Genomic DNA, 21,234 nt, shown 5'->3' on the forward strand with positions numbered 1-21,234 from the left:
TTAAAAACAATCAGCCACAAAATAAGAACTCTAATTACACACCTCTATATTCATTTTTTTAATATTATAAATCTGTAACTTTGCCGGGGTTCTTGTTCCAGCATTAAGAAGGGTTCAGCAATCTGGAGAAAGGCTGTGCATAGATTAAGTAGGAGTCCAGAGACGAAAGATAATTTTGAAAGGCATTGGGGGTCAGAGGAGCTTTAGCTAAAGGAGCTAAGTTCTCCTTCTCTCAGGACCCTTGCTTTTTATCAACACGATTTGTCCTAAGGCAAGGTGGAGATAATACACTTCAAAGTGTAGGGTTTCATTCAGAAGCATTGTCAGATTGCGGAATAGCCTATGGCTGTTCAGGTGTTTGGCCAGTAGGAGGCAATAACATGAAGATTAAGATGCCCTGAGCTATCTGGCAGCAAACAATCAACCTTTTCAGGTTTGGGGGAAATGCCTTTAATCATTCCAGCAGGTGGTAACATATGTGACTCAGCCCTTGTTGAGTCTCCAAGTTCCATCAACCTTTTGATGAAACTCTTGCAATTATGACATGATGGAACTGGCTTCCAGCATAACTTGTAATTGCATTTAAGATAAGACTAAGTTCTTAAAACTTATGAAGTTTTCAATGAGAAACAATCTTTCAGAACTTTTTCCTTTCATAAATATATGTTTCATATTATTGAGGGCATACAAAATGGATTAGCTGTCATTAAATTATGTATCACTCTTACATGTGATCATTATGGAAAAACCTGTTTAGTATATGAAGAGCAATCTAGTAGAAAGATGTGTCTGCTCATAATCATATTAAAAAGTGTTCACTAAAAATATCTCCTTTGTCCCAATCTCCAATCTGAAATTTTTGCTTTTCATCTAGATGCTTTGGTGCCATATAAATCTAGACTAAATATTAAAAAAAAGCAGTGCCTTAAAATGGTCAATTCTGTCCACTATTTAATACAAACATAAAAAGAAAAACTAGGACTGGGGTCAATATGGTGGAGTAGGAAGATCTTGAGCTCAATTCTTTTCACAGACACATAAACACTACAACTACATATAGAACAACTATTTTTGAGAATGACATGAAGATTAGCAGAAGATATTTTCTACAACTAAGGATAGAAAAGAAAGCCACATTGAGAAGGGTAGGAGGGACAGAGATGTGGTCTAGTCAAGACCAAACCCCCAGGACAGCAATCCACAAGTGCAATGGTCAGCGCAACCATGGAAATCCCTTCTTAGGAACTAGAGGTCTGAACCTCGTATTGAGATCTCCAGTCTGCGGTACCTGCATTGGGAAGAGGATCCCACATAACATCTGATTTGAAATCCAACAGGGCTTATCTCCAAGAGAGCCAAAAGTGTTTAGGAAACTGAAACTCCAATTTTAAAGGAGTACACAAAACCACCCAGTCTGAATCCCAGTGAAGAGGCAGCAGTTTGAAAAGTGTCTGAATCCTTCATGGAGAAACATTGACTATGACTATGTACAGAAGATACATTAACTAAGTTTAGAAGGGGAGGAATCTGATGGAACTATCTACAGGGACAAATTTGCTGGTGGGTGCCATTTTCTTCTTTTCTTTTTTTAAAACTATTCTACCCTAGGTGGTTCAGAACTTGCTGGCACTGTTTCTGACACTCTCTAATTGCTAATTTCTGCTGAGGACTGACCTCACCAATTAAGCCTTCCATAGCTGATGCAGATTCTGCACTACCACACCTGGAAAGAGGGCTCAGCTTGCACTGGCACACCTCCAAGCATCTTGTGCTCTGCCTTTCTAGCCCACACACACCAGCATGCCTACAATGCTCCAGGCAAAGCCTCACAGGCAGCAGAACCATGACTAGCCCCATTTACAGTATGCCCACAAAAGTCATAGCTTGCCCCCCCAGACAGGTTGGCAGGAGACCAGACTTGCCCACCAGTGTAGCTACAGCAGTCAAAGAAATATGTTTCCAGTGAAAGCACAAGATAAAAACCCAGGAAAAAATGAAATGAAGTGGAGATAAACAGAGTACCAGATAGATTTCAATGTAATGGTCATAAAGATACTCACTAAATTTGGGAGAAAAATGGCCCAACACAGTAGTAACTTCTACAGAGATTTATGAAATATATTTCAAAAATAAGAACTAATTGATACAATAACTGAACTTTAAAAACACACTAGAAAGAATCAATACTAGATTAGATGATGCATATGAGCAGATAAGTGATCTGGAAGACAAAATAGTAGAAATAACCTAATTGGAACAGAAAAAAAGAATTTTTAAAAATTATAACAGTTTAAGGGACCTCTGGGAAAACATCAAGTATACTAACATTTGCATTTTAGGGTTTCCAGAAGGAGAAGAAGCGGAAAAAGAGACAGAAAATATTATTTAAAGAAATAATTGCTGAAAAATGAAGGGAACAGACATAAAAGTCTAGGAATCATAGAGTCAGAAATAAGACGATGCAGAGATCCACACCACGAAACCTATTAATTAAAATGTCAAAAGTTGCCTGGCTGGTCTGGTTCAGTGGTTGAGTATTGACCTATGAACCAGGAGGTTGAGGTTCAATTCCTTGTTGGGGCACATGCCCTGGTTGTGGGCTCTATCCCTAGTGTGGGGCATGCAGGAGGACGACCATCCATGATTCTCTCTCATCATTGAAGTTTCTATCCCTCTCTCCCTCGCCCTCTCTCTAAAATCAATAGAAATATATTAAAATAAAATAAAATGTCAAAAGGTAAAGATAAAGAATCTTAAAAGCAGGAAGATAAAAACAACTATTTACCTAAAGAGACCCCCATAAAACTATAAGCTGTTTTTCAGTAGAAACTTTGCAGGCCAGAAGATAGTGGCACAATATATTCAAAGTGGTGAAAGGGAAAAAAAAACTACCACCCAGGATACTCTACTCAACAAAGTTATTCAGAATTGAAGGAGAGATAGTTTCCTAGACAAGCAAAAGCTAAAGGATTTCACCACCACTAAACCAAAATGACAAAAAACACACTATACACATGCAACATAATATTAAAGGGACTTTGTTTTTAAATGGAAAAGAAAAGGCCAAAACTAGAAATAAGAAAAATATGAAAGAAAAAAATATTTCCAGTAAAGGCTCAATGCAGGAGCTGCCCTGTGGTGGTCATTGCACTCCTACAGTGGGACCACAATTCAGCTTACCCTCCCCTCCCAGTGGCCCACCAGCCACTCACTCCCTCAGTAGTCCTGCAGGTCCAATCACAGGCTAGGCACAGACAGACGGCTTCCCCTCCCTAGAAGCTCCTCAAGGAAGAAACAATATTGTGGCTGCCAGGTGGCTCCGTACAACCTGCAAGAAAGTCAGTGGGATGGATCCAGATCCCGGGCCTGCAAGGGCGTCCCAACTGCCAGATGGACATCCCTCTCACAATCTGAGACCACTGGCTCCTAACTGCTTGCCTGCCTGCCAGCCTGATTGCCACCTAACCGCTCCTCTGCTGGCCTGATGGCCCCCAACTGCCCTCCCCTGCTGGCCTAATGGCCCCTAACTACCTTCCACTGCTGGCCTGATGGACCTCAACTGCCCTCCCTTGCTGGCCTGATCGCCCCTAACCGCCTCTGCCTCGCCCCCCTTCCCCCACTGTGGCTTTGTCCAAAAGGAAGTTGGATATCCGAAAGATGTCTGGTCACTGGGTCTAATTAGCATATTACCATTTTATTAGAACAGATGGTTACTGAGCAGTGCATTCTGGGGAAAATGGGGAAGAGGCCTTATGACTCAGAGACCAGGGACTCGACAGGAAGCTTGGAAGTCCGGTCTCACTCAACAGAGGATGATCCTTGGATCATGGGTGAGGCCTGGACTGTGTTTAGGTCCGAGGAGCCTCGCTCCTCCAGGCACCACTTGCTCAGTGGCCTCCCACACACACCCCGACCGGGTTCAAACTCGCAACCTTTCAATGTACAGGCCGAAGCTCCAAGCAACAGAGCCACCTGGCCAGGGCAGTTATTCTTGGTTTATATTTTCTTTTCTTTTACTTTATTTTTTTACTCTTTTTATTAAATCTTTATTGTTGAAAGGTTTACATAAGTCCCCTTTTCCCCCATTAACATTTTCCAGCCTACTCCCCACCCCCAGGCCTTCACCATCCCATTGTTTGTGTCCAGGGGTGATGCATATATGCACACAAGGCCATTGGTTGATCTCTTCCCACCCGCCCACCCTCCCCCGCCTTCCCTCTGAGGTTCAACAGTCTGTTCATGCATCTGTGTCTCTGCGTCTATTTTTTAATAAATCTTTATTGTTCAGATTATTACAATTGTTTCTCATTTTTCCCCCCTATATCTCCCCACCAACCGGTTCCCACCCCCCTCTGCCCTTACCTCCCCCCCATTGTCCTTATCCATAGGTGTACGATTTTTGTCCAGTCTCTTCCCGTACCCCCCACACAGACACCCCTTTCCCCCTGAGAATTATAAATCCACTCCCATTCTATGCCTCTGATTCTATTATGTTCACCAGTTTATTCTGTTCCTCAGATTTTTAATTAACTTGATTTTTAGGATCAATTGTTGATAGATATGTATTTGTTGTTCATAATTTTTATCTTTACTTTTTTCTTCTTTTTCCTCTTTTTAAAGAATACCTTTCAGCATTTCATATAATACTGGTTTGGTGGTGATGAACTCCTTTAGCTTTTTCTTATCTGTGAAGCTCTTTATCTGCCCTTCAATTCTGAATGATAACTTTGCTGGGTAGAGTAGTCTTGGTTGTAGGTTCTTGCTATTCATCACTTTGAATATTTCTTGCCATTCCCGTCTGGCCTGCATAGTTTCAGTTGAGAAATCAGCTGACAGTCGTATGGGTGCTCCCTTGTAGGTAACTAACTGTTTTTCTCTTGCTGCTTGTAAAATTCTCTCTCTGTCTTTTGCCCTTGGCATTTTAATTATGATGTGTCTTGGTGTGGTCCTCTTTGGATTCCTCGTTTGGGGTTCTGTGCGCTTCCTGAACTTGTAAGTCTATTTCTTTCACCAGGTGGAGGAAGTTTTCTGTCATTATTTCTTCAAATAGGTTTTCAGTATCTTGCTCTCTCTCTTCTTCTGGCACCCAAAAAGTTCGGATATTGGTACGCTTAAAGCCATCCCAGAGGCTCCTTATGATATCCTCACACTTTTGGATTCTTCTTTCTTTTCGCCTCTCTGGTTGGGTGTTTTTTTCTTCCTCATATTCCAGATCTTTGGTTTGACTCTTTGGGTACGGTGGTCTACAGTTGAGTGTCTGTATATTCTTTATTTCAGACAGTGTATGCATAATTTCTGACTGGTCCTTTTCCATTTTTTTTGGTATTCTCATTAAGGTCCTTGAAGGTCTCTTCAAGTTTCTCTGCGGTTTTTAGAAGATTCTTGAGTAACCTTATAAATGTGGTTCTGAACACTGTGTCATCCATTAGTTTGCTTTCGTCCATCTCTCCTACTCGTGACATACTTCGCTCTCTCCACATTTTGGCTGCCTCCCTGTGTTGATGGAGTGGCTTTGTGTGGTCAGTGACCTATAGAGGCCAGTAGCTCGGGTTCCCCAATCACTCTAGGTGGTCGCTCTTGGTACACCCCTTTGTGGGCTGAGTGGAAAGTCTTGGTGTAGTTAAAAGCCTTGATTGCTGTTGGTACGCTGGGAGGAATTGACCTCCAGGCCAATTGGCTGTGATGACCTTCTGTGTCTATAACGGAAGAATTGCTGTGCTAGAGACACAGTAGGGCTTTGGTGCTCACTGAGTCTGCCTCTTGAATGTGTCCCTTGTGAGAGTGGTTGAAATCTGGTGTCATCCACACCGACCACTAGATACCCTAGTGTCTGGATCTCCAATGGGGTGTAGGTCTGAGGCCTCCCAGCAGGAGCTACAGCAAGAGCTACAGTTTTTTCCTCTTTGCTTGGGTGGTTTTGGAGCAGTCTGACGGGAGCTGCAGTTAATTTGGTTGAGCTGCCACAGAACAGGCCATTGATATGTAAAAGCCGCTGTGTGGAGCCTGGGCGGGTTTGTAGAATGTGCAGGGTGGGGTCTCAGGGCGGGGCGGGGTCTCAGGGCGTCACTAGGCTGGGGCAGGGCCAACGGCCATGGCTGCCTTCAGCCATCTCTGCCTTTCCGCGTTTCCAAGTCCTGGTGTCCTGCGCTCCAGCACAGCAAACCCTGATTGCTGGGCGCAACTCTGCAGAAAAGTCACTCTCACTCTCTGACCTGATGGCCGAGAGTCCAGCTTCTCCCCGTAGGCATCTGGGTCCCCGCATGTCCCCAGAAACTGGAGTTCAGAGTGATTGGGAGTTTTTCTCCCTTCAGGTTTGAAGAAAAGCCGCAAGCCCAGTTGCCCGCCGCCAGCCCGGTTCACGCGCACCTCCGTACCTCAGCTCTCCAGCATTTGCACTCCCTTCTCTTCTTAGTTGTAAATCTACCACTCAGCCAGCTTTCCCGTGGTGCTGGGTGGTAGACGTTTTGTTTTTTAGTTGTATTTTTGAAATTGTTGTGCGAGGCGGCAGTTTAGTTGTTTAACTTTGCCGCCATCTTGGTTCCTCCTTTCTCTGCATCTATTTTTGTTCATCAGTGTATTCGGATCATTAGGTGTTGAAAGTGCTATGGTTGTGATCACTTGGGTTTTGTAAAGATGCAGTCATATCATGTACAAATCTTTCTTCTTTTTCCAAATGTACTTGTGGACACATTGGAATATAGATACCAGAAATAGAAGTCTGTGAATAAGTTGGGAATAGGATGCTTTTTCTTTCATGACATTGTGTACATGATCCTGTGCTCACGCCGTGTTGAGAACACCCAGTACTGTGGCTGCAGGGAGGCTCTCATTGGCAACTCATCCACATAGAGCCATGGCCTCCCTCTCCATCAGCCACAGCTCCTGGGACAGACGCATGCACCCCTCAGCAGAGGTGGGAGCACTTGGTCACCTCCCACAGGCTTGCCCCTTGTCATCACCAGGTGGGGTCCACCTTCCACATATGCCCCTCTTGTTCCTACTCCCAGGCCTTTCCATGCACTTCCTCTCACCCAGCCCCCTCCCTCCTCCCATCATGTCCAGAGCCCCAGGTGCTGTCCCTGCGAGATCTGTGACACTCCCTACTGGACCGTTTCATCTTATTCTTCCATGGTGTCCAGTGTTTCTTCTGCCTCGTTAACTTGGTTTGAACCTGAACGGAAATGGCTCCATCTTCTATTCCTTTTGTGTCCTTTCCTCACCTAAGTTAATGTCGTGTCCTTAGTATGTGGCTATGAGATGTCTCTGTGACTGAGCTGGGAAACCTTTCACGTTTCTCTTTCCTTTTCTTTTCATCTCAGGATAAGTGAGCTCTGCGGTTTGCCTGGGACCAAAGGCCCTGGGAATACAATGCTGAGCCCTCTGAACTCATTTTATTCTTTATTGTATTATTTGATTCCTGGGGTTGAATTAAACAGAAAAACAGAAGAAAATATACCCTTAGATATACAATCTGAGTTATTACCCGGAGTTTTCTGCGGGAGAAGACCCTGAGGCATGAGACCCATGTATTTATTGGTCAGTTTCCTCAACTATGGAATGAAAGTTGAACCTGCCCCTCGGATCCTTTAGAGGTTGGATATGATGCATCCAGAGGGATTAACTGGCGGCTGGGAGAGTAAGATCACAAGTCAACAGACACTTGTTTCCTTTACCCAGACAGAGTTAGAAAAACACAACTCTTTTTATCTTAACACTAATAAGGGCTATGCCTGTGGGAGGAGGTGCAGGGAACCAGGGCTGCCCCCTTGCTCCTGCCCCACCCTCCCTCCCTCCATCCCTGCACTGGCCCAGCCGCCTGGCTTGGCCCCTGCCCCATCACAGAACCTCACAACTCAGGCTCTGGCCCTGCCCTGCCCATCCCATAGGGAGGAGCCTGTGCAATTTCTTGGAGACACGGAAACAGCTGTGGAGTAGGGAGGTGGCAGTTTTTCCTGAGGAGGTGTTTGTGCTTTAAAGGTTATGCTCTCCACCCACCTCCCAGCAGTGAAGGCTGAGTTTTCCTGCATGCACTGAAGTCCTTGTTGAAGTCTCAGCTCCAGAGCCTCTCACAGTGGTGAGTCCATGTCCTGGGAGGCTGTGCAGTGGAGGTGCCACATTCCTTTCAGAAGAAACTGAGGATCAATTGGAGCCTGCTGGCTGAGGGGAGGGACCAAGAGGTCTGCCTTAAGCCCACTGGCAAATCTCCAGTCCAGCTCCACTGCCACCCAGCCTGGTTCCCCGTGGCTCTCCTTTGGCCATCCAGGGATGGGAGCCTGCAGGCCCGGGGTAGGAGTGGGGGGGAGGGACCTAGAGGTGCTCCATGCACTTTTAGGTGTTCGGTCGTCCATTTGGTCATTTTGTATGTTATGGACCTTGGCCTATTATAATGTAGATGGTAAAGAACTGAAACCTTTTCCTCTAAGATCAGGAAAAAGACCAGGATGTCCATTTTCACAACTTTGATTCAACATCATATTGGAAGTTCTAACTACAGCAATTAGATAAGAAAAAGAAATAAAAGCCACCTAAGTTGGAAAGGGAGAAGTAAAACTGTTATTATTTATGTACAAATGACATGATACTATATATATAAAAAGTAGACTCTATGAAAAACTATTACAACTAGTAAAGAAATTTAGTAAAGTTGCAGGATAGAAAGTGAATATACAAAAATAATTTGTGTTTCTGTACTCTAATAATAAACTCTCAGAAAGAGAAATTAAGAAAAAAATTATTTATAATTGCATTAAAAATAATAAAGTACATAGAATTAAATGTCAACAAGGAGTTACAAGATCTGTATTCTGGAAACTATAAGACATTGATGAAAGATAATGAAGATGACACAAATTAATGGAAGAATATACTATGCTCATGGATTGGATGAATTATGATAGTTAAACTATTAACACTACTCAAAACAATCTAAAGATTAAATGTAGTCCTTATCAAAATACCCATGGAATTTTTCATAGAACTAAAACAAATAATCTTTTTTTTAAAACAGAATTTTTCTTTACCACAGATAGTTTTTTTTTTACAAATCTTTATTGTTGAAAGTATTACATATGTTCCTTTCCCCCCCATTGCCCTATCCATACTCCCTCCCCGCCCCCAGACTTCACCACCCTATTGTCTGTGTCTATGGGTTATGAATATATGCATATGAGTTCATTGGTTTATCCCCTCATCCCTCCTCCCCTGCATTCCTCCAATGTTTGACAATCTGTTTGATGTTTCTCTGTCTTTGGGTCTATTTTTGTTCATCAGTTTATGTGGTTCATTAGATTCCACATATGAGTGAGATCATGTGATACTTATCTTTCTCTAACTGGCTTATTTCACTTAGCATAATGCTTTCCAGTTCCATCCATGCTGTTGCAAATGTTAAGAGTTCTTTCTTTTTACAGCTGTGTAGTATTCCATTGTATAGATATACCACAGCTTTTTAATCTACTCAGCTGATGATGGGCACTTAGGCTATTTCCAAATCTTAGCTATTGTAAATTGTGCTGCTATTAACATAGGGTGCATATATTCTTTCTGATGTTTCTGAATTCTTGGGATATATTCCCAGAAGTGGAATCACTGGGTCAAAAGGTAGTTCTATTTTTAATCTTTGGAGGAAACTCCAAACTGTTTTCCACAGAGGTTGCACCAGTCTGCATTCTAGTGTATGAGGGTTCCCTTTTCTCCACATCTTGGCCAACACTTGTCATTTGTTGACTTGTTGATGATAGCCATTCTAACAGGTGTGAGGTGGTACCTCATTGTTATTTTGATTTTGCATCTCTCAGATGATTACATCCGATAAGGGGTTAACCTCCAAAATTTACAGGGAACTCATACAACTTAACAAAAGGAAGATAAACAATCTAATTAAAAAATGGGCAAAGAACATAAATAGTCACTTCTCCAAAATGGACATACAGAAGGCCAAAAAGCATATTAAAAAAATCTTAAAATTTGTATGTATCAGAAAAAATCCCAAATAGTCCAAGCAATCACGAAAAAGAACAAAGCTGGAGACAAAGTATAGTAATCAAATCAGTATGGTACTGACACAGAAACAGACATATAGATCAATGGAACAGAATAGAAAACCCAGAAATAAATCTGTGCATTATGACCAATTAATCTATAATAAAGTAGGCAAAAATACGCAATGGAGAAAAAGCAATCTTTTCACGAAATGGTGTTGGGAAACTGGACAGCTATATGCAAAAAAAAAATTACCCCATATGCAAAAAAAAACCTCAAAATGTATTAAAGATTTAAATGTGAGACCTGAAATCCTAACACTCCTAGAAGAAAACACAGGTATTAAGCTCTCTGGCATCAGCCTTAGAAATATTTTTTGAATATGATTCCTCAGGCAAGGAAAACAAAAGCAAACATTATCAAATAATGATTCATGAAACAAAAAATCCTTCACATAGCAAAGGAAAACATCAACAATATAAAAAGGCAACCTACTAAATGGGAGAAGATATTTGCAAATGGTATATCCAATTAGGGGCTAATATTCAAAATATATAAAGAACTTGTGGGAGAAACCAAGATGGCGGCATAGGTAATCACCTATACTTGCTGCTCTCACAACCACATCAAAACCACAACTAAACAGTAGAACATCTACCACCCAGAACTGCAGGAAAGCTGGCTGAGTGGAAATTCCACAACTAGAGAGGTGAAGAAAGCACATTGAGACCAGTAAGAGGTGTGGAGGCATGTAAAGTACTGCACCTGGATGTGCTGCTTTTTAAACCAGGAGGGAGATACAAGCTCCCACTTGCTCTGAACTCCAGTTCTGGGCAAGACTCTGGGGGACCAAGCACATACAGGGAGAAACTGGACTGTCTGGCATCAGGACAGGAATGCGAGGGCTGCTTACTCTTAGAGGTGATCACAGCGATCATTGTTCCTGCATACAGCCACAGAGAACCAGGGACTTCTCCAGTTCAGGGCAACCATTTCTGTTTGCTCCACCCTGGTGATTCCCAGAGACCCGGCCCCACCCAATTTACAACCACACCCAAGCTGTGAGCAGCGGCTTTTGCATATGAATGGCTTGTTCTTTCACCTAAACAAACTGCAGCTGGGTCAGAGAGCCCCAGACATTCCAAAAGAAGGCCCACTACCTGGCAGCAGCAATGGCCTTGCTTCACAGCTGGGCCTCCTCTGGACACTTCCAAACCCCATACAAAGAGGAGGAATCTGGAGATGTCTCTGTAGCTCCTGTTGGGTGGCCCAGACAGTGGCTGACCTTGTACCTCCTTGGAGATCCAAGAGCCAGTGTACCCAGTGGTCAGAGTGAGACCATATTGGATTACAAATCTCCACATCAATAAAAGACACACTCAAGGGGCAGACTCAGTGAGCACCAAAGCCCTACTGAAGCAAGTCCTGCCCCATAAGGGTGCCTCCTGTGCAACAGATCTTCCAGTGCAGACACAGCTGGTTATTACAGTCAACTGGCCTTGAGGTCAATTCCTCCCAGTAATACCAACAGCAATCAAGGGTTAACTACAACAAGACTCTGCAAAAATCCCACAAAGAGGTGCACCAAGAGCATCCACCTCAGGTGACTGGGGAGGCTGAGACACTGGGCCCTATAGCACACCAACCACACAAGGCCACTCTATCAACTCAAGGAGACTTAGCAGCTAACCAGTACAAAGAAACAAACACAGGGAAGCAGCCAAAATGCGGAGACAAAGAAACATGTCACAAATGAAAGAAATGAATGAAAGCAAAAGACTGGATATAGAGTTCAAAACCACGGTTATAAGGTTACTCAAGAATCTTCTAGAAATCTCTGAGAAATTTAGTAAGACCCTCTAGGATATGAAAAAGGACCAATCAGAAATTAAGCATACACTGACTGAAATAAAGAATAATATACAGATATCCAACAGCAGACTAGAAGATTGCAAGAATCAAGTCAAAGATTTGAAATACGAAGAAGCAAAAAACACCCAACTGGAAAAGCAAAAAGAAAAAAGAATCCAAAAGTATGAAGATAGTGTAAGGAGCCTCTGGGACAACTTCAAGTGTACCAACATCCGAATTATGGGGGTGCCAGAAGAAGAGAGAGAGCAAGATATTGAAAACATATTTGAAGAAATAATGACAGAAAACTTCCCTACTTGGTGAAAGAAATAGACTTACAAGTCCAGTAAGCACAGAAAACCCCAACAAGAGAAATCTAAAGAGGACCACACCAAGACACATCATAATTAAAATGCAAAGGGCAAAAGACAAAGAGAGAATCTTAAAAGCAGCAAGAGAAAAACAGTTAGTTACCTACAAGGGAGCACCCATATGATTGTCAGTTGATTTCTCATCAGAAACTATGCAGGCCAGAAGGGAGTGGCAAGAAATATACAAAGTGATGAATAGCAAGAACCTACAACCAAGATTACTCTACCCAGCAAAGTTATCATTCAGAATTGAAGGTCAGATAAAGAGCTTCACAGAGAAGAAAGAGCTAAAGGAGTTCATCACCACCAAACCAGTATTATATGAAATGCTGAAGGGTATTCTCTAAGAGGAAGAAAAAGGTAAAGATAAAATTTTTGAACAAAGTGACAACAAATACATATCTATCAACAAGTGAATCTAAAAATCAAGTGAATAAAAAATCTGAGGAACAGAATAAACTGGTGACTATAATAGAATCAGGGGCATAAAAAGGGAGTGGTCTGACAATTCTCAGGAGGAAAGGGGTGTGTGGGGTGCGGGAAGAGATTGGACAAAGGTCTTACACCTATGGACCAGGACAGTGTGGAAGGGTAAGGGCATGGGGTGGGGTGGGCAATACACTTAGATGTCTCCATCTTTCATTCTCTCTCTCTCTCTCTCTCTCTCTCTCTCTCTCTCTCTCTCTCATCTCTATCTCTATCTCTAGATGAACAGAGTTTTTTTTTAAATTCTTTATTGTTGAAAGTATTACACATGTCCTCTTCTCCCTGCCATTGTCATCACCCAGCCTGCCCCCACCCTCCAGTCCTGGCCTTCACCTCCCCATTGTCTGTGTCTATTGGTTATGCTTACATGCATACAAGTCTTTGGTTAATCTCTAACCCTAACCCTAACACCCCCCTCCAACTAATCTTCCCCTGCCTTTGCTCTGAGGTTTGATGGTCTGTTCCATACTGCTATGTATCTGGATCTATTTTTGTTTATCAGTTTATGTTGTTCATTATATTCCACAAATGAGTGAGATAATATGATACTTATCTTTCTCTGACTGGCTTATTTCGCTCAGCATAATGCTCTCTAGTTCCATCCATGCTGTTGCAAATGGTAAGAATTCTTTCTTTTAACAGCAGCGTAGTATTCCACAGTTTTTTAACCCATTCATCTGCTGATGGTCAATTAGGCTATTTCCAAATCTTAGCTATTGTAAATTTTGCTGCTAATAACATAGGGGTGCCTATATTCTTTATGATTGGTGTTCCTGATTTTTGGGATATATTTCTAGAAGTGGGATTACTGGGTCAAATGGAGTTCCATTGTTAAGTGTTTGAGAAAACGCTATACTGTTTTCAACAGAAGATGCACCAGTCTGCATCTCCACCAGCAGTGTATGAGGGTTCCCTTTTCTACACATCCTTGCCAGCACTTGGCATTTTTTGATTTGTTGATGATAGCCATTCTGACAGGTACCTCATTGTTGTTTTGATTTGCATTTCTCAGATGATTAGTTATGTTGAGCATGTTGTCATATGCCTCTTGGCCTTCTATATGTCTGCTTTGGAGAAGTGTCTATTTAAGTCCTTTGCTCATTTTTTTTGGATTGTTTATCTTCCTTTGGTTAAGTTTATGAGTTCCCTATAAATTTTGGAGATTAAACCCTTATCAGATTCAACATTGGCAAATATGTCCTCCCATGCAGTAGGCTTTCTTGTCATTTTGTTGATGGTTTCTTTTGCTGTTCAGAAGCTTTTTATTTTGATGTAGTCCCATTTGTTTATTTTCTCCTTAGTTTTCATTGACCTAGGAGATATGTCAATATAAATATATTGCTACAAGATATATCTGATATTTTGCTGCTTATCAATTCTTCTAAGATTTTTATGGTTTCCCGTATTACGTTTATTTCTTTTATCAATTTTGAGTTTATTTTTGTGGATGGTGTAAGTTGGTAGTCTAGTTTCATTTTTTGCATGTATCTGTCCAATTTTCTCAGCATCAGTCTTTATTGAAGAGACTGTCTTGATTCTACTGTATGCTCTTGCCTCTTTTGTCAAATATTACTTGAGCAAAATGGCTTGGGTCAATTTCTGGGTTCTCTGTTCTATTCCATTTGTCTATATGTCTGTTTTTGTGCCAGTACCAGGCAGTTTTGACAACAGTGGCTTTGTAATACATCTTGATATCTGGTATTGTGATTCCTCCAACTTTGTTCTTTCTCAGGATTGCTGTGGCTATTCGAGGTCTTCTTTTGTTCCATATAAATTTTTGGAGTATTTGTTCTAGGTCTGTGAAATATGCCATTGGTAGTTTAATGGGGATTGCATTCAATCTACAGATTGCTTTGGGTAGTATAGATATTTTAATGATGTTGAGTCTACCAATCTATGAACACGGTACAGTCTTCCACTTGAGTATACCCTCCTCTATATCATTTTCAATGTCCTTTACTTTTTGAGTACAGGTCTTTTACCTCCGTGGTTAAGTTTATTTCTAAGGCTCTTAATTGTTTTGTTGCAATGGTAAGTGCGATTGTTTATTTAGTTTCCCTTTCTGAGAGTTCATTATTGGTGTATAAAAATGCCATAGATTTCTGGCTGTTAATTTTATATCCTGCTCTGTTTCCAAATTGACAAGAGAGCCCACTGCATGGGAGTACATATTTGCCAATGATACATCTAAAAGGAGTTAACCTCCAAAATTTATAGAGAACTCATACAACTTAAACAAAAGGAAGATAAACCATCCAATTAAAAAATGGGCAAAAGACAGTTCTCCAAAGTGGACATACAGAAGGCCAAAAATTATATGAAAATATGCCAAATGTCACTAATTATCCAAGAAATGCAAATCAAAATGACAATGAGGTGCCATCTTACACCTGTCAGAGTGGTTATCATCAACAAATCAACAAATGACACGTGTTGGCAAGGATGTGGAGAAAAGGCCTTATACACTGCTATTGGGAATGCAGACTGGTGCAGCCTCTGTGGAAAACAATATGGAATTTCCTCCAAAAATTAACAATGGAACTCCCATTTGATCCAGTAATCCACTTATAGGAATATATCCCAGGAAATCAGAAACACTCTTCAGAAAGAATATATGCACCCCTATGTTTATAGCAGTGCAATTTACAATAACTAATAATTGGAAACAGCCTAAGTGCCCATCAGCAGATGAGTGGATAAAAAACTATGGTTTATTTACACAGTGGAATACTACACAGCATTAAACAAGAAAGAACTCTTACCATTTGCAATAACATGGATGGACCTGGGGTGCATTATGCTGAGCAAAATATTCCAGAGAAAGATAAGTATCACATGATCTCATTCATATGTGGAATCTAATGAACCAAATAAACTGATGATCAATTATAGACCCAGAGTCATAGAGGCATGAACAGACTGCTGAACCTCAGAGGTAAGGCAGGGGAGTGTGGGTGGGAAGAGATCAGTCAATGAATTTCTATGCATATTTGCATAAACTGTGGGTACAAACAATGGGGTGGTGAGTGCATGGTGTGGGCGGAGGACTGAAGCTGGCTAGAAGAGGTTAATGGGGGAAAAAGGAGGACCTATATAATAATTTCAACAATAAAGATTAAAAAAATAGACCCAGAGACATAGAAACATCGAATAGATTATCAAACCTCAGAGGGAAGGCAGGGGGTGGTGGGATGGAAGAAAGAGATCACCTAATGAACTCATATGTGTCTATGCATAGCCCGTAGGCACAGGCAATAGGGTTGTGAAGGCCTTGGGGGGAGTGGGGTGGGAGAGGTCAAAGGGGGGAAAAAGGGGACATATGTAATACTTTCAACAATAAAGGTTATATACAGTATATCATAATAATAAAAGGCCAAGAGGCGTCATGACCAAAACCACAAAACAAAGGGTCACCAGGAGGTGGATGGAGCACCTCTCGGTCCTCCCCCTGCACCCAACACCTCTCCACCCAACCCCCCCCCCCCCACCTGCCCACAGGCTCCCATCCCTGGATGGCCAACAGGGAACCAGGCTGGGTGAAAGTAGAGCTGCACTGGGTACTGGCAGGAGGCCCTAGGCAGACCTCCTGGTCCCTCCCCTCAGCCAGCAGGCTCCAATTGATCCTCAGTTTCTTCTGAAAGGAATGTGGCACCTCCACTGCACAGCCTCCCAGGACATGGACTCACCACTGTGAGAGGCTCTGGAGCTGAGACTTCAACAAGGACTTCAGTGCATGCAGGAAAACTCAGCCTTCACTGCTGGGAGGTGGGTGGAGAGCATAACCTTTAAAGCACAAACACCTCCTCAGGAAAAACTGCCACCTCCCTACTCCACAGCTGTTTCCGTGTCTCCAAGAAATTGCACAGGCTCCTCCCTATGGGATGGGCAGGGCAGGGCCAGAGCCTGAGTTGTGAGGTTCTGTGATGGGGCAGGGGCCAAGCCAGGTGGCTGGGCCAGTGCAGGGATGGAGGGAGGGAGGGTGGGGCAGGAGCAAGGGGGCAGCCCTGGTTCCCTGCACCTCCTCCCACAGGCATAGCCCTTATTAGTGTTAAGATAAAAAGAGTTGTGTTTTTCTAACTCTGTCTGGGTAAAGGAAACAAGTGTCTGTTGACTTGTGATCTTACTCTCCCAGCCGCCAGTTAATCCCTCTGGATGCATCATATCCAACCTCTAAAGGATCCGAGGGGCAGGTTCAACTTTCATTCCATAGTTGAGGAAACTGACCAATAAATACATGGGTCTCATGCCTCAGGGTCTTCTCCCGCAGAAAACTCCGGGTAATAACTCAGATTGTATATCTAAGGGTATATTTTCTTCTGTTTTTCTGTTTAATTCAACCCCAGGAATCAAATAATACAATAAAGAATAAAATGAGTTCAGAGGGCTCAGCATTGTATTCCCAGGGCCTTTGGTCCCAGGCAAACCGCAGAGCTCACTTATCCTGAGATGAAAAGAAAAGGAAAGAGAAACGTGAAAGGTTTCCCAGCTCAGTCACAGAGACATCTCATAGCCACATACTAAGGACACGACATTAACTTAGGTGAGGAAAGGACACAAAAGGAATAGAAGATGGAGCCATTTCCGTTCAGGTTCAAACCAAGTTAACGAGGCAGAAGAAACACTGGACACCATGGAAGAATAAGATGAAACGGTCCAGTAGGGAGTGTCACAGATCTCGCAGGGACAGCACCTGGGGCTCTGGACATGATGGGAGGAGGGAGGGGGCTGGGTGAGAGGAAGTGCATGGAAAGGCCTGGGAGTAGGAACAAGAGGGGCATATGTGGAAGGTGGACCCCACCTGGTGATGACAAGGGGCAAGCCTGTGGGAGGTGACCAAGTGCTCCCACCTCTGCTGAGGGGTGCATGCGTCTGTCCCAGGAGCTGTGGCTGATGGAGAGGGAGGCCATGGCTCTATGTGGATGAGTTGCCAATGAGAGCCTCCCTGCAGCCACAGTACTGGGTGTTCTCAACACGGCGTGAGCACAGGATCATGTACACAATGTCATGAAAGAAAAAGCATCCTATTCCCAACTTATTCAGACTTCTATTTCTGGTATCTATATTCCAATGTGTCCACAAGTACATTTGAAAAAGAAAAAAAAAGATTTGTATGTGATATGACTGCATCTTTAGAAAACCCAAGTGATCACAACCATAGCACTTTCAACACCTAATGATCCGAATACACTGATGAACAAAAATAGACTAGACACAGATGCATGAACAAACTGTAGAACCTCAGAGGGAAGGCGGGGGAGCGTGGGTGGGTGGGAAGAGATCAACCAATGGCCTTGTGTGCATATATGCATCACCCCTGGACACAAAAAATGGGGTGGTGAATGCCTGGGGGTGGGGAGTAAGCTGGAAATGTTAATGGGGGGAAAGTGGACTTATGTAAACCTTTCAACAATAAAGATTTAATAAAAAGTGTAAAAATTAAAGTAAAATAAAAACGTAAAAGAAAAGAAAATAAAAGCCAAGAATAACTGCCCTGGCCGGATGGCTCCATTGCTTGGAGCTTCGGCCTATACATTGAAAGGTTGCGGGTTTGAACCCGGGTCAGGTGTGTGTGGGAGACCACTGACCAAGTGGTGCCTGAAGGAGGGAGGCACCTCAGACCTAAACACAGTCCAGGCCTCGCCCATGATCTAAGGCCATCCTCTGCTTAGTGAGACCGGACCTCCCAGCTTCCTGTTGAGTCCCTGGTCTCTGAGTTATAGGGCCATTTCCCCATGTTCCCCAGAATGCACTGCTCAGTAACCATCTATACTAATAAAAGGGTAATATGCTAATTAGACCGGATGTACCTCTGGACAAAGCCACGATGGTGGGGGCAAGGCAAAAGTGGTTAGGGGTGACCAGGCCAGCAGGGAAGAGCAGTTAGGGGCAACCAGGCAGGCAGGTAGAGATGTTATGGGTGATCAGGCAGGCAGGCTGGTGAGTGTTTAGGAGCCAGCATTCCTGGATTGTGAGAGGGATGTCTGACTGCCAGTTTAGGTCCAATCCCACTCAGGCCCAAACCGGCAATCGGACATCCCCTGAGGGGTCCCGGATTGGAAAGGGTGCAGGCCTACCTGACGGACCTGCCCCCTTTCCCCCCTATGCACAAATTTTGTGCACAGGGCCTCTATTATATATATAAATCTTTTTAAAAACCTCAAAAACAAAAATGGGTGGAGAACATGAATAGATATTTTTCCAAAGAAGACAAAGAGATGACCATTAGATACATGAAAAGATGCTCAGCATCACTAATCTTCATGACAATTAGATATCACCTCACACCTGTCAGTATGGCTGTTATAAAAAAGGCATCAAGTAACAAGTGTTGGTGAGAATGTGGAGAAAAAAGAACCCTGGTACACTGTTGATGGGTTTATTCATTGATGCAGTCACTACAGAAAACAGTATGGAGATTCCTCAAAAAATTACAAATAAAGTTCAAAGTAAGTAGAAAGAATAAAATAATAAAGTAAACTCTTTGAAGTAAACTACTGTATAATCCAGGAATTCCACTTCTGGGTATTTATCTGAAAAAAAAACCATGAAACACTGATTAGAAAAGATACATGCATGTCTGTCTATGGCAGTATTATTTACAATATCCAAGATATGGAATTAACCTAAGTGTTCAATAATAAAATATTACTCAGCCATGAGAAAGAATGAAATCTTGCCCTTTTCAACTATATGGATGCACCCAGAGGGTATTATGCTAGTGAAGTAAGTCAGACAGGGAAAGATTTAATATCAAATGATTTCACTTATATTTGGAATCTAAAATAACAACACGCACAAAAAATAGGAACAGACTCATAGATACGGAGAATGAACTGATGGCTGTCAGAATAGAGGGGGCTTGTAGGATCAGGTAAAAAAAGATGAAGCAGATTAAGAGATAAAAACTCCCTCTTATGAAGGAAAGAAGTCATAGGGATATAATATACAATATAGGGAATATAATCAATAATATTGTAAGAACTTTATGTGTTGACACAAACACAGTGGAATACTTATCATGGTGATCACTTCACAAGGTATATAAATGTCAAATCACTATTTTGTACACCTGAAATGAATATAATATTGTATGTCAACAATACAGTAATAAAAAGGAAAACAAAACTACTCCATAAACTTGCTTGATTTTTTGAGTGAAATACTTTGTATTTCTTTAAAATGTTCGTTGCCTGGCCGGCATGGCTCAGTGGTTGAGCATCAACCTATGAACCAGGAGGTCACCGTTCAATTTCTGATCAGGGCTCGATCCCCAGTGGGAAGCATGCAGGAGGCAGCCAATCAATGATTCTCTTATCATTGATGTTTCTATCTCTCTCTCCCTCTCCCTTCCTCTCTGACATCAATAAAAATATTTAAAAAAATAAAATGTTCATAATTTAATCTTTTTGTTCTCTTTATTATACCTTATATTTACTCTCCATATAGTATTTTAGATAAGCTATAGTGTTTGGCCTTATTTTATTGTAACATTTTCACTTTGTAATATTTCTGCTTGATTCTATAGCCAGCATTTAATGTTTATTACTATGCTATGTTTCAGGGACTCCATGAAAAAACTGGTGCATTTACAGCTGTTAAAGTGATGAATGCTCGTAAGGTAATATTATATTCTATCTATATTTTATTCCCTTAATGGACTATGGTCTAAGGATAAACAGTTCAGAAAATATTTTTATTTTTAAAATCATTTGTGTAATTATAATTATGTTAACCTGGATTTATTATATTTATCATTCAATGTTTTCTACCCATTAGTATATTATCTTCATTATTAATTTATTATATTTACAGGTCAATGGCATTTATTTGGGATTTTATAAGAATTAAGACATTATCTGTTTTTATATCTATTTCTAGTTGATTATCTGTTTCCAGGGATATCAAAGAGGAGATTTCTTCTAATATTGTGTTAATCCTTCTTGTTCCATCATATTATTTTCCCTCTCCAACTATTCTTTTTGAGAATTGAGGCCATTAGATTCTCAATGACAGGTAGAAGTAAAGAACTTGTCTGAGATACACATTTTTCTTATATTTTCTGACAGATGAGCAAGACAAAGAGTTTAATTTGCACTGTTCCTGTTAACATTCATAAAGTTGAGCCACAGTTTATAACATATTGTCAGAGAATTTGCTAAGCACTGATTTCTGTCCTCTTTCTTTAGCATGAGTGCCTTACTTTCTCAAGATAATATTAGCACGAACATAGCAAAAGTAAAAGAATTTTCACTTTACTATGCCCTAAAGGAAAATTCTCAAATAGTATGTTTGAAAACTATACATAGTCACTGAACTGTTGTCTATGCCATAAACTGTTCTTTCATAATTTGTGCAGGGAGTGAATTGCTAAAGCTATTTAAAGAGTTGCATGCTTTTTTTGTTTTGCCAGTAAGTGTCAAATGTTGCAAACCAATGTGAATTTCAAGGGATGTTAATGTTTTGTGGATTTATTTTGACCTACAAACCTGACTTTCCAATGGTCAATCTAGTACTATTTGAGTGAGACTCCCTAAAGTATTTATTT

At 41.7% G+C, this 21,234-nt stretch overlaps 1 protein-coding gene across 1 annotated transcript in view; it reads left to right on the top strand.

Annotated features, from left to right (window-relative positions):
* The window catches only part of NRK (Nik related kinase), a gene marked incomplete at both ends in the record, with an annotated part of 210,912 nt that overhangs the window by 101,618 nt on the left and 88,060 nt on the right, over window positions 1–21,234 (top strand). Inside the window, one exon of the mRNA XM_079765591.1 lies at window positions 20,251–20,307. Coding sequence (XP_079621717.1) covers window positions 20,251–20,307 — 57 coding nt within the window. The remainder of the gene's footprint in view (window positions 1–20,250; window positions 20,308–21,234) is intronic.

This window comes from Cnephaeus nilssonii (genome assembly GCF_951640355.1).
Source record: "Cnephaeus nilssonii genome assembly, chromosome: X".
NCBI lineage: Eukaryota > Metazoa > Chordata > Mammalia > Chiroptera > Vespertilionidae > Cnephaeus > Cnephaeus nilssonii.